This window comes from Pogona vitticeps, chromosome 2, assembly GCF_051106095.1.
Source record: "Pogona vitticeps strain Pit_001003342236 chromosome 2, PviZW2.1, whole genome shotgun sequence".
NCBI classification, from domain to species: domain Eukaryota; kingdom Metazoa; phylum Chordata; class Lepidosauria; order Squamata; family Agamidae; genus Pogona; species Pogona vitticeps.
In genome coordinates this window covers 139,236,806-139,258,569 of record NC_135784.1, presented here as the reverse complement: position 1 = coordinate 139,258,569, position 21,764 = coordinate 139,236,806, and the positions used below count along the sequence as shown (strand labels likewise).

Here is a 21,764-nt window from a genome sequence, read left to right as displayed (position 1 = left end):
CATGCCTCATTCCCCAATTATTAGGATTTGTCATGGGAAATTTGAACTACAGTACCCATAATGCTCCATTTTCCTTAGTTACATAGACTGGAATTGGCCGTTGAAGGGTGAGGCTGTATTTCTAGCAACTCTCAGCGAGCGAGGGCGTCTGGTAGCTTGTCTGAGGGTTTCGTGCACAAGGATAAACGTGGGTGGGCTAGTATTGTTACTGCTGTCCTTGCATGCAGGTAGCTTTCTGATAATCTGGAAATGTGATTGATTGCCCCAGATAAAGAATTTAAGTGATATACTTATGTCTTGGGAATAATCTCTTGACTGTTGCTGTTCACCAGGTGACCCTCTACTCCTGCCTTTTCATACCAATATCCTTCTTAATTCCTCATCTATGTGGGGGAGAGCATGAGTGACACTGATGCCTGCCACAGAGATGGACGACTTCTGCCAAGCCTATGCTCGGGTGTGCAAAGAGAACGGTGCTGAGCCTCAGGAGAGCATCCTGCAGCACTTGGAGGAAGCGACGGGGAGAAGCCGCTTGGATTTGGCCACACAGAGTCTTTCTGTGGAGACCTGCGGAGCCCTTGGCAAGCTCTTGCAGGATGAGCTCCAGTTCACCGAGATAACACTGAGCGATTGCATGCTGAGTGAAGAAGGTGGGGCTCCACTTGTTCAGAAGGCAAATCCTGATCCACATCCTTTCACGAGGAGAGGGAGTAACAGCTTAAGTTCCTCTCAGTTTTTTTCCCCTCCTGGCCTCTTGGGCATCCTTTGGTTACTCAGTTGTAACTGTTTTGATAACCATACGCAGCATGTTCCAGTATATCACACATCTTGACCCCTCAAAAATGCAAACTGTTCTCTAAATTGGGGCATGACCTTGTGATAACTTATCATAATGCATTTCCAGAGAAGTTAATACAATTCCAGAGACTTACAAAAATGAATCTAGTGGCACCTTATTGGCTAAACAGTCTCTTACAATAAATGGTCTGGTTTTTTTAAGATGCCCTCAAGATTTATTTGTATATTAGAAGTAACATGGACCTCTTACAGGAATGAGTGTATGTTGCCCTTCCTTTTCCCTTGCAGGGGCTAAGCTGCTACTGCATGGCCTTTGTTCCAATACTGTTGTGAAAGCCTTGGACCTGAAGGTGAGTCTGCTCTGCCTCAAAAGCAGTGTGGCCCAGTAAAAGGTGAAGGTGAAATGCTGGTGTTTGAACACTGACCATAGGCTGGAGAGAAGAACATTCAGTAGAGGTGATATTCTGGTTCGCTTCTTAATGTACTCTGGGATCTCAGGATGAAGAACCTAGTTGGAGCCACTAGTCAAAGCCTGTAAACCATAAGTAGACAACCTGTGACCCTCCAAGTACTGTTGTACTGCAGAAGCCTGCAGCCCTAACCAGCATATGGTGAAGGATCATAGGAGTTGTGGCCTAATAACATCGGAGGACCATAAGTTGCTAATTGCTCCTTTACGCAATGGAAGTACATTTTTTGTGCATCCTTTGGCATTTTGCTGGAATTTTTAGAAATCCCACTCAGGATTAAGTTTCTAGTCCTCATGATTGCAGGGATACAATTGAAAATGTAATGGCAGAAATGCAAAATCAGAATCAGTGGGGCAAGAAGAGAGAAGGCCCAGGTAATTGTTTTTTCGTTCCTGTATTTCCAATAAGTATGGTTTATAGTCCAGACTGTAACATATAACTACTAAGGATGGTGTGGAATTATGATGCACCCAACTCATCTCCACACAAGTTGTTTATTTACATTATATAAGTTACTAGCCCAGAACTCAGTCACACACAGTGTGTGTATGTGCCAACATTACGTATTTATACTATTTCAATGATGTTGTTTCCTTCCTAATTAAATCCTATGCATTGGTCCATCTTTGTCTCCATAGAAAACACAGAGTAGTATACATCAGCAGAGCCCCCCCTCAAAAAAAAACACAGTTGCTTGAACCAATGGAAATCTAAAAATGACATTTAATCTGACTTGTTCTGTGAGGCATTGTGGAGGATGTGGGGGGAAGAGGGAGAGATTCACAACGTGCTCTACAAGTAAGCCCTGAAATTCCCTTGAATAGAGTCAGGATGTAAGAATGGGTTTAAAGTAATTCCAAATTTGTGGTATATCTGGTGTCCCTGAATCGGCCCGTATGCAGCTGACTGAGGGCTGGCTTCTTTCAGGGAAACAACTTGCGAGCCGTTGGTGCAGAAGCTCTGGGGAAACTGCTGCGGCAAAACAAGTCGATCAGGAGGTGAGCCACAACAGGGGTCTGTGGGGGAGACCTGAGCTTTCCTTGGGACTTTGGTCTCTCTCCGTGTGTGCATGCATTCAGAATCAGCTCAGAACATGAGAGAAGGACTCGTGGTCTTTTATCTTCTCGTGCAGAAAGTGAAGGGTTCCTTTCGCCATTATAGCCTGCTGCCGCCGCTAATGTGCCCTGCGTTGTTTAACCCTTTTCTCCTAGTCTCACTTTGGAATGGAACAATCTGGGTATATGGGAAGAAAGCTTTGCCAGATTCTGCGAGGGCCTGGGTGCCAACGCTCAGCTTCAGCATGTGGATTTGCGCAATAATCAGATCAACCACCAGGGGGCAGGAGACCTGGCTATGGCCTTGAAAACCAATTCCACTCTTCAGGAACTTGGTAAGGTAGACCTTTTTAAATGCTGGGTTGTCTTCTTCTCTTTAATCAATCCATTTCTCTGAGGAAAATAAATAGGTGTGATGACCACTAACTGAGAAACCTCAGTTTTAGTAAGCTACAACAATTTTTACTCAGGAGCTTGATGAAGTGGCCTGAGCCTTAAGAGCTGTGTCTGATCCTAAAGATGTCTACACTGAACGGTTTCCAGCCGTGTTTAGTCTTGCAGTCTGCCCTGTGACCCTCTTTCATCTTGGAACGATGAGTCTGTGTGTTTCATCTACCAACGGCCCTCCAGGCACCCTTTGCCAAACGGTATGCAGTGTTTGGGCCACGACTGGGCATATCTCTGCCCCTGCAGGGATGCTGTTCTCTGTAGTGTTTCTTCAGAAGGTTCTGAATGTGCCTATTATCAGTGCTAATCAACCCAATAAGAGCAACTGAAGCACTGAAATGTACAGTTTTAGTGACCTGTGCTATACTTGAAACATAGATAGAACCTAAACAACATGTGGTGAAATATTCTTCTCTCTCCACTTTATTGTGCTTGCTGACTGTGAGGAATACAGACCTGCTTTTCAAGCTGAGTCCTGTGTGTAAGAGCAGCTGAACAAATATGGAGGGAGGATATGTCAGTCTGACTCATATGTTATCTTGGGTGGGTGCCTTTCGAGGATGGGGAGGTCCATCAGATTCCTCAGAAACCGCTTGTGGTGGTACCAGAATAGAATTTGCTGGCACTGTCATTGAAATCCAGCTGCCTTGCATTTCATGCCACTGCCTCACTTGCCATTAAAATATGGTGGTAACTACTGCAGCTCTCTTAGGGTATAAAAGGGGCCAGAACATCATAGGGCCCAGTTAGGTGGTACAACTGCATCTTGTGGGTTTTTCTGCATGAAAACAAGAAAGAAACGGGAGGTTGTGGTTTTGTTTCTGGCAACAGCATTAGAATGAGTGGGCCCCACAGATGTGTGTTCAGAGCAGGGAGGAGGAACAGATATTTGTGACGCTATATTTATCTCTGTTAGTGGTAAACAGTTAATGCAAGCTTCACCCATTTGATCTGTTTTTGCCAAAAGTTAGTGGCCCACCCCACACATCTTTAACGTATGAGTTAGCAGGAGGGTGATAGGGCCAGCTCTGTCTTCCCAAGGACAGAACCTTAAGAGAGGTGATGAGTAAGTTCAGTGAGTGTGTTATTTGGACGCTCCTTATGGTTCTTCTGTCTTTCAGTCCTTTAATCTGGGTGCCAAATAATTTTTGCTTGTTTGTAGCTTCATCAGATGACTTTACAGTCTGATTCTATACAGAATAAGTTGCATCTTAAGACCTCCAACAGCAGTGAGTTTTAGGATTACTAACGCTAAATAAGGAAAATACTTTATGGAGATGGTGCAGCAGTTCAAGCAAATGTTTCTCTATCCTGTTTAAATCGGTTAGTGGCCACAAGAGTGACTATCACAAAAAAATGAATGTTCCACCTTTTCCCTGAAACAGATCCCTAAAGCCAGGGACCGACTACCTACGTAGTTGTTATTGTTAAGGTCTCCAAAAGTAGTTCCATTTCAGCTGCTGATGTTCCTAAACTTGTGGGGGGGGGGGAGAAGAGACCTTGTGTTTAATTGGTGGCTCTGCTTTGCTTCTCACTTAGATCTACGCTGGAATAATGTTGGGCTCCTGGGGGGCCGTGCGCTCCTGAATTGTCTGCATAGCAACCGGGCACTACGACAACTGGAACTGGCTGGCAACAATGTGCCCAGTGACATCCTGAAGGCTGTGGGTGAGCAACTGTGCCAACTCCTACGTGCTTAGCGTTCTTGATTCAGCTGCTGGTTTGGGCTGCGTCAAATCTGGCTGAAAGGTGGATGGATAAAAAGTCAGCCCTTAAAGGGAGACTGAATAAAAAGGAAACTCTGGATTTTCAGAGAGATTCCTGGCTGTCCGAAGATCCAGGCTTGTATTGCGGTATTGCGGAGATTATTTTGCATTTTTTTTAAATATACAAATTGGGGAGTAACCGTGGAAGTGGAATATTATCATGTCCTGCTTGTTGGCTTCTTTAGATGTTGCACTTGGGTTTCTTCTTGGGATGTACAAACTTGGTGAACAAAATAATGATAGTGATGTTGCACTGCTGGGCTTCCAGGGCGGCGTTCAGTTGATGACCAGGGGAAAGTGGGGTGCTAGAATCGTGGGAACGATGAGCTTGATCCAACAGTGTTCTTTTTATATTATGCCCCCTTTTTGGTGCCAAGGGGCATAGGCGGGTATAAACTGACAGTAATGGTCCTATTTCTTATTGGTGGCTGTGAGTCCCAAGCAGCAGCATCCAAGTACAGAGTGCCCAAAAAAGAAGAAGAAGAAGCACGGTGGAGTTTCACTTTTGCTTGTCTCTTTTTGTGGCCCAGATCACGCTATGGAACATAACCAAGAGCGTCAGAACATTCTCTGCAAGAGTCGCAACATGACACACGTGCTCAGCAAAGAGGTTCTGAGCTTAAAAGAGGAGAAAGCTAAGCAGGTGGGTTCACCTGATAGCAATGGGACTGGATACGGGTTTGTTAATGACCCAAACCCTACTGGATATTTACAAACACATCGGAGGAACTGCAGGCACTGCCAGCTAGTTGACAAACGTGCCAGCGGCGCATGCTGGATGTGCAGTGGAGCATGCGGCCAGGTGTGTGGCTGACATGATGTGAATGGCACCTTAATCAATTAGCCACAGCAACTTCTGTGATTCATCCTGCACACACATAAATATCCTGTAGAATTTTGGCTAACATATTCATGGCATCTCCAGCGGAGCAACCTAGAACAGTGGTTCTTAACCTTTGTTATTCAGGTGCTTTTGAACTGCAATTCGCAGAAACCCCAGCCAGCACAGCTGATGGTGAAGGCTTCTGGGAGTTGCAGTCCAAAAATATCTGAGTAACAAAGGTTAAGAACCAGTGACCTAGAAGACCATGTATTCTTAATGCTTCCTGCAGTTCTCTGCTGCTGCTGCCACACACACCCAATGGTCTGTGTCTGCCTCTCTTTTCTGGGGATCTTTACCACAGAACAGTTCATGGGAATGGCCCTGTGAGGGAAGGAGGTAATCCATCCAAAGTAGGGTCTGGAGTGCTCTTTGCCTGTATCTTTCTTGGAAAAAAAATGCTGTACAGCCCTGAGGGAAAACAGTTCATCCTCAACCCCCAAATTCCCTTGAAGAAACGGGGTCCTGGAGAGGCATCCCCACCAACCTTTTCAGAATGGAGCGCTGTTTTGTCTTCCTACACACATCTGTGGAGCGAAGTCTCTCCAGAAAGGCTTGGTTAACCTGATAGCAATCCCAGCATTTTGTCATCAGCCGAATCACATGGGAGACATTTTGTTGCTGGACCCACAGGGTGTTCTTTTAAAATTCCAAATGTTTCCTCAGTACCCCAATGTTTGAGGATCCCTGTTCCATGCCAATGATAGATACATGGAGTGATGGATCTGCCCTGCCTTTTGTTGCCAGGTTGATTTCAACCATAAGACCATACCTCCAGGTATCACTCCAGGTTCTTCAGGAAACAAACACATTGGTTTCCCATAGTGTTTCAGGGACTCTTAACCTAATAGTGTTGCATTCCTCACCTACCTTGGGTGATCCCTCTGAGCTTCTAAAGATGGTTATCTTGACCCCCAAGGTCTCGTAGCAATCTACAGAATGGAAAAAAAGACTGGGTCTGTTTGTCTGGTCTACGGTGGACTATGCTTGTGAAATCTGCTTACTGGATCCCTGTAACTAAAACCATAGCATAAACCAAGAATAGGAGAAGCCTCCTAGGTTGTCGAAGGTGTGGGCAACTCGGCTCTCTACAAAGACTTTTTGGGCAGGTCCATATTTTAAAAAAAAATCTGATTCCATAAATTCCCTGAGGACAATGGGTTTAACTAGATCAGTCCCATCTTTCTATATTGGACAATATGTGTGTAGCGTTTACTGGTGATTATTCAGCGCCCTGGCCTTTCCCCTAAGCACTTGCAGTGGCTAGCCTTTCCCTCAACAAGTGTGTCTCCTGCAGTTTCTCAGCTTTTGATCCTCCAGATGTTTCGGACTTCAACTCCCTGAAACCCCAGCCAGCATAGCCAGTGGCCCCAGGATTCTGGGTGCTGAAATCTAAAACATCTGGAAGACCAAAGGTTGAGAAAGAACCTTTTATGTAGTTGTGATGGTTAGAGGCTTTGATTAGCAGGACATAAGTTCAATTCTATTCAGCTGTGAGGCTGAGCAGGTAACTGCAGTTTGACCTTTCTTATGGAGTGATTATAAGATTAAAGTGGACTGCCCAGAGCATATGGAAGGAGGCGTACAATGAAAATGGAATAGAATTGTCCACATTAACTGGAGGATTAGGAGGAAGAGTATGTGGCCTTCTCTGCTGAGTCCTGAAGGGATTTATTTTAGGCAGTGGTGGTGCCGTTCCAGCACACTGACGAAATACTCATACATCAAGCTTGTCGTGTTTATTTTACATTCCTGCATTTCAGTTCCTGGATCTGATGGACACTATTGACAGACAGCGAGAGGAGATCACTCGCAGCAGTAGGTAAGTGAGTTGGGGGGGGCAGTGTTTTGTCCTCTCTCCGTCTGAGTCCAGATAGTGCTATATCTTCATGAATATATCCCAGCTGACATCAGCAGAGTTCTTTTTATGATATAAGCATGAAACATGGTGGGAACACGCCTGACATAGTAAGTACAGTGGTGCCTCGCATAGCGAGGTTAATCCGTTCTGGATTAACCCTCGCTATGGGAAACATCGCTCAACGGAACAAAAAAATCCATTAAAACGCATTAAACTTGGTTTAATGTGTTCCAATGGGCCCTAAACTTACCGTTGAGCGAAGCTTCTCCATAGGGGCGGCCATTTTCGCGCCCTCAGTAAGCGAGGGCGCGGCGGGAAAAGTTGCGGCGGCCATTTTGGAACCGCCGATCAGCTGTTCTCCCCCGCTTCGTTGTGCGAAAATCGCTAAGCGAATCGCTTAGCGATCGTCGCACAGCGAAAAACCGCCATAGGGGCCATCGCTGAGCGAACGCTCCAGCGATGGCCCGGACCCCCTCGCTATGCGAATTCATTGCTCAACGGAGCGATCGCTAAGCGAGGCACCACTGTAGGAGATTATATCACAGCTTGCATTTTTGAAATATGATTCCTATGATTCCTTTGCACACCCTGACTCTGGGGGTTTCTGGGGGGTTGTAATCCAAAAGAGTAACCCTTCCAAGTTCTGGGTTACAAGTAACCTCGGACATGGAACCAACAACAACTCTGAATAGTACTGGTCTGGATCACCAGTTATCCACTCAAGTAAAACAATTGAATTAGGTGGAGTATTGGCAGTTCTCCCACCACTCCTTTTTTTTATATATAAACATTTTATTAGTTTTCAATCTATCTACATTGTGCTTATCAAACATCGTGTTACATGCTTTGCTTACAATTATTTGTTTTTTACATCTCAGTATCTTCCCGGTTGTCCCCCCAAATTCCAGACATCTTTCAAACATTCAATCCATTCATGTACAGATTTTAGTATATAATATGACTACTATCATAATATTACTCTCATATTGTATAATCTTCTCAAGGTCTTCTAATAACATTATTATTGAAAGTGGTTCCAGATTTATGACCCAGCTTTATATCAAGTTCACTTTGCCTAAAATAAAAAACATCATATTACCTCTTTACCCTGGTTAGGGCTCCCTTATTTCAATTTAATTCTCCTTTTTAATATACAAAGTATACCCTTTAACGATTCCCGATGTTAAATATATACATATTTTCAATATTAAGGGGCCCTTCCTTGTTTTCCCCTTTTTCATCTTTCTAGGTAGTTCCCTCTCTGATTTCTCTTTTTACATTTAATATTTCTGTGTCTCTAAGCATTCTGTCATCTTTCATGTCCCCTGAAACCATTTTGTACATCTGATTTATGTCCACTAACTCTTTATGTACTTGTTCTACCTTCAATGAATCTTCCAGGCTTTTCCTCTGATCCAAGACTGACGTTTCTCTTAGATTAATTTTCTCCAGCTCCTGTTTTGATTGGCATACATCATCTGAAACACTCTCATTTCCATCTTCGTTGTTCCCTGTTGCTTGCGGGCTATAATTCTTCTGATGTTGATTAGATAGTTTTGCCTACTGATAATGAGATCTCACTATTTCTAATATTGTTTGAATGGTAGATTTTATTTCATTCCAAAATTGTCCTTGTTGTGCCATTCTGTTCCAGCTCCCAAGTGTTTAGGCCAAGATTCAAGGTCCCCAAATATTTGTATCCGCGGCCTGATGGCCTAATTCCACAGTTTTACGAATATCCACGGCACAGTTTTTTTTAATGGTCCACTCTAGGGTTAATTTGTCCAGCCAGACACAGAAGGAAAAAAAAAAGTCAAAAAGTAGTAAACAGATTCTGAGACTTTAAGCAACAACAGTGTAGTCACGGTCACTCTTCCTGGGCTCCATGCCAAAAGACTTCAGATAGTCAAAACAAGGTCCAGATTTACAGAAAAGTTTCTTAAGCTTTATAACGCCAAATTGTAATATTCTTAAAGTATGTTTTAAATGTATTGAATGAATATGTTCCATAATCTTTAAAAATATGTTCCATAATCTTTAAGCTATCCCTCTCACCAGATTTTTGCCGCTTTGTAGTTACTGAGATAGATAGCGATTCTTTTTTCCATATATAAAAATCTCCAGGGGTACATAAGCAATTAGTTGTAAAAATATATCTCACCCGATGGTAAACAACGATGCCAAAAAGCTGATTCTCGCCTCTTTTAGAGCCTAAGCTGCTTGTTTCTGCCTGTTGGCTGATTAGGGAGTTTCCTGGATCAAACGGGGGTGGCCGCGCCCCCCCCCGTGATCAACAGGTTCCCCCCCCCCATGTTCACCACCCCTCGGGGGTGGTTCCGACACCCTGCAATGTCCCAAACAGGTCAGAATTCAGCCTAAGAGGCAGAGCTCTGTCCTCCTGCTGCTGTCTCATCGCGACGTCAAGCCGGAAGTTCCCCACCACTCCTTTCATGAGCCTTCTTCCCCATGGACACTGTCAGTGGTGCTTGTGGAAGGCTGAGGCTGTTTCTTCTGCCCAACAAAATGTCAGCGGTCAAATTACTCACAGCAGTTATTAGCCATGTGAGTACAGTATATTGCACAAGTAAATTGCAAACTGCTGAATGCACCTTTGATCCATGTTATCTTTAGAACGAAGGGGTCTGTTTGGAAAGAGCTTCTTGGTACAGTGTGAAATCTCAAAGTGTTCTTAACAGACCAAAACAATAACAGGCCTGAGGGTAGCGTAGGGGGATCCAACCTTGAACATTCTGCTCTGTTTTTGTTTTGCACCACTGTGTCTGCTGTTACCCAGGGTTGGGGTGGGCACGGGGGAAGTGTGGTTCCTTGACCGTGAGCTCCAGACTCTCATTGTTGCTGAAACGTGCCTTTATTGGGATAGAGGAATGGGGGTACACCTTCAGGCCGGGTGCCTTGAACCTCTCATTCCAACAGTCCACAGGGCGGCTTCGTTTCCTTCACTAGGACTCTATTACTCATTGTCCATAACTGGGTCATAACCCCTTTCACTGGTTTGCCAAAATCTCCCATTTGAGGCTGGCATTGAATTTGCGGCCCTGACCCCAGCCGGCCGATGCCCTTTAGGGAAGGCTGGTACTGCCAAGCCAGGGGAGGTCCCCAGGCCTCAGCAGCTCATTCCCCTCCTGAGCTGCCATAACCGCTGGCTATGACTGCACTTTTTCTGGGTGGCTGTGAGACCACTGGGTTGTAACTTGGCCTGAGACTGGCACTGCTCTGGGGGAAGGGGTGCAGGCGCTGCACCTCCATGTCCTCGGCCAGGGGTGAAATTGACCCACTTCCTGGTCCACAGGTCCTGGAGCAACAAGGGCTTGCTCTTGCTGAAGACACAGAAAATAGAAGGGGGGGCATTCACAGTCCCCCGATCCTGTGCCAGATGATGATGATGATGATGATGATGATGATGATGCACTGCCCTCCTCGCCTCCCTCTTCCCCCTTTCAGCCTAGTGCTGTCTAGCCTGCTCCCACTCTGGCTCCACCCTGTAGGCATGACTCCTTCCCCTCCAGGCGCACACCTGGGGGACTGCTCCTGCCTTCTGCACCCTCAGCCTTGCTCTGCCTCCAGGGTCTCTCCTGGGGCCATGGGTCCAAGGCACATGGCCACCGCCTGGTGGTCCCTGGGATGTCCCCCCTCACAGTCACCAAGTTTTGTTGCTGACAGTTTTAACTCTACAGCGCATGGAATATGGTGCTGAGTGCTAAAGTACTGTATATGAGTGACACGTTTCCAATTTTTATTGGCATGGTTTCTTTCTCCGTTCTAGAGGCTCTCAGGCCATGTTCCAATCACTTTCAAATTTACCCTGTTTGTGTCCAAGCAGAACTAACTATTGTTCTTACTGCAATCTCAGGCTCTGTCCGCTAAGCACATTTTGTAGTATTGTGGAATAGCAGATTCCTGGGCAATCCTAGTACTTGCAGCGAGTCGAAATGCTCATTAGTCTAATGGGACGAACTGGCTCTTTCCGCTTTACCCCCGTGGTTTTCTATGTTACTTTTAAAAAATGCACTGGATATGTTCTCAGACCTCTGGAGTAGATTTTGAGGGCAGGGTGGAGCTGCAAGCGAGGACGAGAATGACGCTGTAGAATCCAACCCATTTTCCTTTTTAACTTCATCCATGGCACTGTGAACAATAGAGGCTATATTTGATTAAGCAGAGAACATAGCAAAAGAGAAATTATAAACCAGGGTGGTGTGTCACAGTGGTCCTTCAGATCCATGGCATGCCATCAAGAATAATCACCATCAAATATGTCATTACTGTGGACAACACAGCTTGAATACACTTCAGAAACTCCAGCAGCAAGTCTGGGAGTTCCTGGGAATTATAGTGAAAAAAAAAATAAATTCTGAGTTATGTTAAATACCTTTTAAAGCATTGGTTTCCAAATTGGATATGTAAAAAAAAATCCAAGCGGGATGGAAGCCTATGAGATTTTCATGAAGGAAAACAACTTTCTGCAATAGTTGTTTTTTAAATAACTGTTTGGATTTTAAAAATTGTATGTGTGTATTTTTTTTATTTTATTATATGCATTGAATTGATTATTTTGTAGAAGGGAGTTGGATAACGATAAAAAGAATTCGGGAGGTGTGAGGGTTTTTCAAGCGGGCATTGTGCCAAAAAGTCAGGGAAATCCCTTTTTTGAGTCTTTCTCCCCACCTGTCAGGCCCTCTGACCCATTCTGACCAAAAGCTCCACTTCTTTTCTCTCTCTCTCTCTTTTGCTTATAAATTTGCTGCTGTCTTAATGCTAGGCCTACTGCAGGGTTGGTGGACCCTGCCTTGATTTCCCCCTTTTGCTCTCCCTGCAGGGTGTCAGCAGCACGGGTAGGGCAGCTGCAAGAGGCCCTGAACGAACGCCATTCTGTGATGAACTCACTGAAAGCAAAGTAAGATGCAGGAGGACTCTGGGGAAGAGGCTGGGTGGTGGATTGGAGAAGCCAGGCTCACGGGGAGCCTGAATCTTTGAACCCCAACTTTCATCAGACCCAGGCATGACAGGAGTTATAATCCAGCAACATATGGAGATCCACAGCTTCCCCGATAGAAAATAGGCACTGTTACGAACACTGCTCCCTAAACAGGGTTCACTAATGGGCCACTGCTTGATCAGTCATGGGTTGCAAAACATTTACGTTCCTGCTGCTGTAAGGGCAAATGCACCTTGTTGCGCCCTGTGAAGAGGCTCCTCTTAACTACTGAGATCTTCCCCCCAGGGGTTGGTTTTAATTCTAGGTTAGGGAACTCATCTTCAGAAGGCTCCCCTCCTTCAGCACACAAGGTGTGTGAATGCCTGGGAGACAGAAGGGAGGAAGAAGAAGAAGAACCCTTAACTCAGGGATCAGCAAAGTGCAGCCTGTGGATCTTCCGTGTAGCTTCTGAGCACCCCTCCCTTAATTGGAATTATTTTTACAAAAAAAGGGTGTTCCCCCCCCTCCGCCCCGTGCTCTCTAGTTGGTACCTGGGACACGTTCAGTCCTTCTAACTGTTTTTAGAAGGGGAGCTTCTTTCAAAACCAGAAGTGACTTTTGATCACTTCCCACACATAGGCTTAAATCAGATGGTAGAGAAGGAATGAAATAAAATTGCCCCCACATCCTCTAAAAGGCACGAGGAGTATTTCTGTGCAAAAAAAGAGCCAAAACTACAACAACAACAACCCCCCCCCAAAAAATGGGATGTCAGTGTGGCCCCCTAAGGCCTAGGCCTTGGGCCTCCAGAAGTTGCTCACTCCTGCTTTAACTCGGTCACCCTCCGATTTGGACTGCAGTTACTCTTTGTGTGTTGCTTTTCCCACACACCCACCCCTCTGTGGCTGTGCCGCAAGCTCTGTGAGATTTCCTGTCGTGGTTGTTGTTTGATGTGGCTCGTGCAGCCTTTCCCTCTTGCAGGCTCCAGATGACCGAGGCCGCCCTGGCTCTGTCGGAACAGAAGGTGTGCAACCTGGGGGAGCTGCTCAGTGCAGCCAAGGAGGAGCAGGCGAGGCTGGGGGAGAACCATGCCAAGGAGCTGCAGCAATGCAAAAAGGTAGGGTGGGTGGCCTGGGCAGTGCAGTGGGCTGCTTGGAGTGCATAGCCGAGGAGGAAGCCCGCTAACAGGCCGCTTGATCTGAGGATGTAGTTCAGAGTTGACACGGAGGTGGCCACGACTTCAACTGCGTCGAGAATCTCAGAAAGAAGAGGGAGGACGTGTGGAAAGAGGAAGAATGGGGGGAGAAGAATTGAATGCTGCTGCTCTCTGGCTTTGTAGGGTTCAGCTGACCGCGAGGCAAAGCTCCAACATGAGCTTTCGGCAGTCCATGAGAAAAACCTCCTGCTCAAGGATCAGGTAGGAGAACGGCTTGGAGGTCCCTTACCATCAGTGTGCCTGAGATCCTGTCTTGGATCTCCCCACAGGCCAGCATGACCTCTCCCCACACTTCTGTAGAAGAGTTTGTCAGCCTGCTGCTGCCTTTCAGTAGGGCTGGACTCCATTGCCCATAGCCGTACTGGAGAGGGATCATGGCCGTTGTAACTGAATGCATCTAGGGAAAGCTGTTCTTTGCCTTGTTCCAGTGGTCTCAGAACGGAACCTGGACCTACCTTTGTGACTTTAGAGTGGCTTTTTTCCTAGGTGGACGAGCTGGAAAGAAAATGCAAAACACAGCAGGAGCAGCTTTTCCAGGTGAAGGAGGAGCTGACCCATAGAACTGCAGAAATGAAACTGCGGACAGTACAGGCTGAAGGTGAGCATCCTTTGGGGCGCCTTCTTCCAGCACACGCACGCTGGAGCTCAGCTTCTGAGGGGAAGGGATAAGGAGGACAAGTGGCTGCCCCCTCATGGATGCGCCTCCCTGTTTTTTCCCCTAGAGCGCTTGGAGATGGAGAAGAAGAGGTTCAAGCAGGCTCTGGAGGACGCAGAGTCCCTTCGGGTGAAGGAGGTGAGGAGGAGGCGGCTGAGGCCTCAGGCGACCCTCCTAGGCTGAGAAGGGCTCAGGCATCAGAGAAGCAGCAGGAATGGCAGAGAAGCACAGCCAGCTAGGCGGCAGCAAGCTGTTGTGCTCTCCTCCTCGGTGAAAATTATGTCTCCCCTTTCTTTTGGTACCTTGTTGTATAGGATGCAGGGAAGCCACAGTGTCTGTGCAAGAATTTCCAATCCTTTCCTTATGTTTCCTTATTCATGGCTGAATAAAGGGAAGAGAGAGGGTCACCCCCAAAGGGAAACTCTTGGAAGGTCCTGTGGCTGTATAGAGAACCCCTGTTCCCTTTTTAGGATTTTCCTACATGCAGAAATCTCAGATCCCCTGATCTTGACCAGTGAACAAGTGTTTTTATATGTTTTTCTACATATCAGAACCTGAGTCATGGAAGGGAAAGCTGGGGGATTTCCCACTTAGCCTAGATTCCTAAAATACTGCTTGTCCCATGGTTGCCTGTGCTGCTTATCAGACAGAGTCTGCCTTCAGAGCATGACCTCTCTCCTTTGCCCCAGGTCAGTTCTGCTCCGTAGATCTTGCCATATTCATCCTGGGCACATATTTAGCTATAGTTAATTAGTAAGGCATTTAGTGCTCTGGCCCAGAATGAGAATGAAGACAAGAAGTTTCCTGTTTGCTGAGGACACGGCAGGTTACATAAGATGGTGTTCAGGCAATGTGCCCTCTAACTTTCAGCTCTGCTGGGCGGGGCTCTGCCTCTTGTGCATGCGACTCCGCCCACCCCTGCGCGCTCGGTTCCGTTGCAACCAGAACCTAACGTGAGTTCTGCGCGGTGGGGAAAGAGAGCTGCATGGAGGGAGGTGGAGGCGTGTGCACGAGCGCGCACCCAGATCAGAGGGAACCTTGTGTTCAGGCGTTGTTCGGTTTGCCATTATCAGTGTTGTTTGCACTGCAGGTGGATCACATGACACATCATATGGAGGCAAGCGAGCGTGCTTTGCAGGAGCGCATCCAGCGACTGGAAGGTGTCCGCATAGGGCTTGAGGAGGTGAGAGGAACTGAAACAGCCTCACGTCAGGTTGCCCCACACAGTCATGGACTGCTTCCTGACAAAGACAATCTTCCTGGAAAGACTTTACACAGATTTCTTTCTTTCTTGTCTTGGTCTTCTCTAGGATTTTTCATCCAAACTTGGCCTGTAGGGCATGACAGAGTAGAAAGTGACCATGTGCCCCTTGTGTCCATCTAAAGTTGTCCTGTAATGTTCTTTTATTTTGTTACTAGGAACTCAGCCAAATGAAAGCTACTGCTCTTATAGAGCGAGGCCAGATTGAAGAAGAACTCATTAAAGCCAAGAACCAAGCCAAGTTGGAAGAGGTGGGTAGGGCTTGAGTGCTCCCCTCTTGATTTCTAATGTGTATGTGATACAGTCTTCTTTATGTCACGTGTTAATGACCTATCATCCACACCAGTAGCAGCCAGGGACGTGTGTAGACCTGGGATCAGGAAATGTAATTTGTTACGATACCAGGACATGGCCAAGTTAGTTGGACAGGGAGGGGACAACTCTGCAGAGACAACTCTCTTTCAGTGGCTGCCCTCTTCTTTCTTAAAACTTGGTGGGCAGTAGTGTGGTTCTTGCAGAATGGTAGAGCTGAAGAAGAATTCAAGATTACAGTGTCACTCTAACACCAGGGTAATCCAGGTTCAAATCTTCACTCAGCCCCCAAAGCTCACAAGGTGATGTTGGGCTAGACACAATGTGTGTATCCTCCTTCCCAGGGCAGTCGTGAAAATATAGAGAAGGGAGGAAACCACGTTGAATAGCATGAGCTCCTTGGAGTCAGATAAATATTGGTACTGATAAGAACAGCACCTTAAAATTTTATTTATTTATTTATTTATTTATTTATTTATTTATTTATTTATTTATTTATTTATTTATTTATTTATTTATTTATTTATTTATTTATTTGATTTATATCCTGCCCATCTGGTATATTTTACCACTCTTCCCCCTTTTCTGCCTCTCTTACACGCATGATACCTGCTGTGGTGCATGGGCACCTCATCTAAAAACAAATTAGGTTTTCTGCTTTACAGCTCCCTTTTGTCACTCACGTAGATACTTAAAGGTAAAGGTAAAGGTTCCCCTTGACAATTTTTGTCCAGTCGTGTTCGACTCTAGGGGGCGGTGCTCATCCCCGTTTCCAAGCCATAGAGCCAGCGTTTTGTCCGAAGACAATCTTCCGTGGTCACATGGCCAGTGCGACTTAGACACGGAACGCTGTTACCTTCCCACCGAGGTGGTCCCTATTTATCTACTCGCATTTGCATGCTTTCGAACCACTAGGTTGGCGGGTGCTGGGACAAGCGACGGGAGCTCACTCCATCACGTGGATTCGATCTTACGACTGCTGGTCTTCTGACCCTGCAGCACAGGCTTCTACGGTTTAGCCCACAGCGCCACCACGTCCCTACACGTAGATACTTGGTTGAATGTAAATGATGGCTTCAGACTTGTATAATTAACTAAAATTTCATGGATTGGATGAAAGCTCTCAATAGCGCATTGCCAGTCTTATGTTTTAGGGAGCTGGTTTTCCCACCTTCTCCCCTGCTTCTCTCTCTTTCTCTCTGTCGGAATTTATAGCAACAGCGATTGGAGCATCTAGAGGAAAAGCTGCGGCTGATGATGCGGGCCCGCGATGAGGCTCAGAATTACTGCCAGCAGCAGAAACAAGCTGTGGCTGAGGCGAATGCAAAGGAGAGTCAGATGAGCTTGCAGGTGGAAGGACTCCAGAGGCGGATGGAAGAGCTTCAGCAGGTGAAGGGAGAGTTTTGCTCGGAAACAGGGTCTGGGCAGAGCAGTGTGCTTCGAAACAGTGGCACCTAAAAAAAACGTGCATTCAGGTTAATGTTGCAATGTGATACAGAAATACCTGGGAACAAATCTTAATTAAACACAACAGGATGTAGTTCTGAGTAAGCATTTATGATTCTATTGTAGAATACTTGATTTGCAAATGTGTGCAATTTCTGTTGATTGTGCGTGGTGGATCAAGAATTATGTTTCCACTTCTTGTGTTTTTTAAGAGCAGGAAATGTTAGACGTGGAAAAACGTACCATGAAAGCAAGGGTGGATTCTCTGACTGCTGAAAGTTCTTTTCTGGCTAATTACCCAAGCTTGTGGGACTAGTACTGGAGAGATCCAGGTTCCCATCCTCATTCTGCCACAGATCTCCCAGGGTCAACCTAGGCCAGTTACCACCTTCCAGCCTAACTTACAGCACAGGTTAAAATAGAAGAATTGTATATACCATCTTCTGCTGCTTAGAGGAAAGGTTTTGAAGATGAAAACAGATAAATTGTGCTTTCAGACATAAACATTTTCTTCCAAAGAAGCAGACAATACATGGTGCCCCAGAGTTTGTGTGTAATGTAGTATGTATCCAACCAAGTATCAAGGTAATATACAGTACAAGCATGATTGAGCTCACATTAACCTTATGACTGAACTTATAGTTCCTGTTTATCATCATTCTAATCCAGTGGTTCCCAACCTTGGGTTCCCAGATGTTCTTGGACTACAACTGACAAAAATCCTGGCCAACACAGCTAGTAGTGAAGGCTTCTGGGAGTTTCAGTCCAAGAACATCTGGGGACCCAAAGTTGGAAACCGCTGTTCTAATATATAAAAAGGCGTCTGTGATCATACATAGCACTTACCAGCAGTATTACAGGAAGTATCAAGAGAAAGTGGGGGACAATATGCATCTCTTGGGACTCCTTCCTTGGTGGTGATACCATAAGAGAAATAGCACCTCTTTATCCTTAAACTGTTAGCACACTGATTGTTTTATTCCCATGTGCTACAAATGGCAGGAGCTCAGCAACAAGGAGCAGGCGAAGGTCATCGAGGTGAACAAAGTGAGAGTGGAGCTGCAGGAGCAGATCGGACGCCTGGAAGCCGAGAGGATAGCGCAGGAAGGGATGCGAGAGAGGATTGCAGCCCTGGAGCGACAGCTGAAAGGTAACTAACTGGTGGGAAAGGGCAGGCAAAGCTCTGCGTCCTCTGAAGATGCCCCAGGCCTACTGTCCAGTGACCAGAGGACCTGGAAGCCAACCACTCTTTACTTCTAACAACCCTGTCGAATATCCCTGTACTTTGGATGTCCCAAGTATTGATGTGGCAGATCGGACAGCCAAGAAACAGAAACAAATGCACGTCCCCGCGCCCAACTCAGTACTGAGAACTGAACGTGACATTTGTCTCTAGCAGAGGTTTCCCCCCATTCCTCTCCCAGCTATATAGCTCTTGATGCACATCAGCCAGTCCACATCTGCCTTCCCCACCTTGCATCAGCGCTCCGGCTTCTGTGCTCCCCTCATTTTGGGACCCATTCAGCCATGTAGTCCCAAAGAAGCCCCCCCACGGCCTCCTAGACCAGGGCAGCTTTTGACCCCCCCCCCGCCTCTTTACTCCCATTTTGACACCCCCCTGCCTCTTTACTCCCAGTTTGTCTAAAAGGAAGCTGGGTGCAGACAATCTCACAGGCAACCTCCAGAAGCAGTAACATGATTTAAGACTGCTGCCTTACTTAGGAGGAAGCGCCACTGGGTGGGCTTTACAGCTCATTTTTTTTTCCAGTGTGATCAGTAGCATCATGGGGCAGTGACCTGTCACAGTTAGCAAGAGAAGCAGCCAATTCCTGGTTTTTCCACTTCCACCTTTCTAAAAGAATGGGGACAGTGTGCCTGCCCCCAGCTGCTGCTAAACTACCATTCCCACAACCCATTGCAATTGTGGAATTTCTAGCCTAGCAACCTTTGAAGGGCCACATATCCGCCATCTTGGCTTAAGTTCTGAATAAACCTGGACTTCACTGTCACAAAAAAGGACGGATAGCGTTCTGCCTCCTCTGAAGATGCTGCAGATAGAGTAGCAGCCATATTATTGGGCCTCGGCCATATTAAGCTTGTCTCCTTTGTAAAATATATCCTTCCTCAGACTGTTTTCACCATTCCAAGACCGGAAAGCCAGTGTCCACTGAAACATGTTCCTCTTTCATGTAGTGTTGTGCAGTAACCACCGCGAGGCGTTGCTGGATAAAGAAGGCGAAATTTCAAGCCTACAAGAGAAGTTGCGGGTTCGTGAGGCAGAGATCTCCAGGATGAGGGAAGAGGAAGCTCAGCGGGCCAGTTTTCTTCAAAACGCCATCATGGCCTATGTGCAGGCCTCCCCCTTGGGCACTCTCAGCCCCAAGAAATAGCGTGAGTTTTGGAAGACTCAGAGTCTCAACTTCAAGGAAAGGAACTGTATCTTGAGAACCATGTCCAGGCTGTGAAGCATGTGGGCATCATCACACGCTCTGACTTCCTAATGTCTCTGGGAGATCTTGCAACAGACTGCACTGTCAGCTGTTGAGGCAGGGGCTGAGGTGTTCTTGGAGGACTCAAGAGTTGCTTTAAAAACCATTTCAGTGGTGTGTACCAAAGCCTAGTTTTCTCTAAAACTGCAAACAGTAATGCAGAATTTTAAGGTAAAGCCATCCATTCTGGTTCAGAGCTCACAAAAGTGTATATTCACACAAGCAGGGAAGATATCACAAATATTGGCTTCGATCTTGGGTCCAGTGTACTCATGACATTTCTGGTATGATTGCTCTTGGGGGGGGGGAGAAATACTTTCATGCGCTCAGCTCTCGTAGCGCATCAGCAACAAGTACAAAGCATTTTAAATCATCCAGATCATGTAGGTAGTTCTCATACCCATCATTCAGCAGCATGGTGACTAGTGATGTTAATCTGTGAAATAAGTGATCACATTTCAGCTGAGAAACAAATCTGCACCTGAAAGGGTACTTATTGCAGGATTTCTTTGCACAGGCTGTGCTTCATGCAACTTTTTCCATGCCTGGTTTTGCAGTTAGCATGTGACTGGTCACATGAAGGAAAGCCTAAGGAAAGAGGGAAGGAAATGGCTAGTCTGATTGCCCTCACACAATCATGTCAATGAATGGGATTTTGGCCCGAATCTTTACATGCCATATAATTATAAAGCAGAGGTAGGCAACTGTAGCCCTCCAGCAGTTTTTGGACTACAGCTTCTGTCAAACTTTGTCAGTGTAGCTAGTGGTGGATTATGGGATTTGCATCTAGAAACACCTAAAGAGCCACACTTGTCCACCCTATTATGAAGGGATATGGAAGGGGAGGACTATTTTTGGGGGGATAGTCTGGACCTGTCCCATTGCTGCTCCCAACAGAACAAGCTTCTGCCGCTTGTGCATGATGATATTTCCTCAGCTGCCGGCTGTACACAACGAGTGTCCTAAAAGGGGCATGAGTTTGATTCTCACATAGAGCCTTCACAATCTTGGTAATGAGGAGAGGGCCCTTGTTGACTACGGGTTTTTAACTGATGAGATGTGGGACTTCAACTTGCAGGGTGGGTTGATTTCCAGACTGCTCAGATTTTGTTATCTTCCTTCCATCATGGATTAGAGCAGGGGTCCCCAACCCCCAGTCCACGGCCCGGAGCTGGTCCGTGGCCTGGGCTGGACCGGGCCAAGGAGACAGATCTCCCACCCACCCCACATGCACACCCGCAAAGCCCATTTGCACATGCACGTGAGTACGCGCGTGCAAGTGCCCCTCACCCCATTCGCGAGTGTGTGCGAGTGTCCCCAAGCAACCCCACTCTTTGTGCCTGCACACGAGCGCCTGCACAAGCGCATGTCAGCTACTTTGTGCATGTGCACGAGTGTGGGGGGGTGTGCCCCGCCTTCCCCAATCAGTCCATGGACTTTAAAAGGTTGGGGACAGCTGGATTAGAGCACAGAAATGACCAGCTTGAGAATTCCTGTGTAAAATCAGTACCAACATGAAATGTTTTGTCCTTCTGCCCAATTAAGGACTAGCTTGCATTTGGAGTTTAATATATATGTAAATATAAATATTGTGCCGTCTCCTTTGTTGTTGTTGTTACTTGCCATCAATTCATCTTGGATTTATGGTGACCCTGTGATGGTGTGATCTCCAAAATGTCCTGACTTCAGCAGTCTTACCCGGCTCTTGTAAACACATGGCAGTGGCTTCCTTTGAAGAGTCAGTCCATCTCCTATTTGGTCTATCTCTTTTCCTGCTGCCTTCAGCCTTTCCCAGCATTATTGGGTTTTTTTTCCCCCAGAGAATTCTGCTTTCTCATGATATGCAGGACAGACTCCGTTTCATCATTTTTGCCTCCAGAGATAGTTCAGGCTTGATTTGCTGTAGGACCTACTTTTTCGTCTTTCTGGCAGTCTAGGGTATTTGCAAAGCTCTCCTCCAGCACCACATTTCAAACAAATCACTTCCCTGTCAGCTTCCTTTACTGTCCTGTTTTCACTTCTGTACATCATGATCAGGAATACAGTAATGTGAATGGTCTTGGTCTTGGTCTCATTATCTTTTGTAATTCCTTTATCACCGCCCTTCCAAGTCTCAGTCTTAAGACTTCTTGGCTGCACTTTCTGTTAGGATCAGTGAATGAACCAAAGTAT

The 21,764-nt window shown here is 46.3% G+C and overlaps 1 protein-coding gene across 1 annotated transcript; it reads left to right on the top strand.

Annotated features, from left to right (window-relative positions):
* The first annotated feature begins 109 nt into the window (after window positions 1–109).
* On the top strand, window positions 110–20,618 carry LRRC45 (leucine rich repeat containing 45). The gene is made up of 18 exons (XM_020814488.3): window positions 110–227; window positions 333–650; window positions 1,087–1,148; window positions 2,196–2,266; window positions 2,480–2,658; window positions 4,310–4,438; window positions 5,067–5,179; window positions 7,180–7,238; window positions 12,115–12,192; window positions 13,195–13,330; window positions 13,553–13,630; window positions 13,916–14,027; window positions 14,152–14,222; window positions 15,175–15,267; window positions 15,504–15,596; window positions 16,873–17,046; window positions 18,106–18,253; window positions 19,297–20,618. The coding sequence occupies exons 2-18, from the start codon at window positions 413–415 to the stop codon at window positions 19,491–19,493; spliced, it is 2,031 nt and encodes a 676-aa protein (XP_020670147.3). The 5' UTR covers window positions 110–227; window positions 333–412; the 3' UTR covers window positions 19,494–20,618.
* The last annotated feature ends 1,146 nt before the right edge of the window (window positions 20,619–21,764 follow it).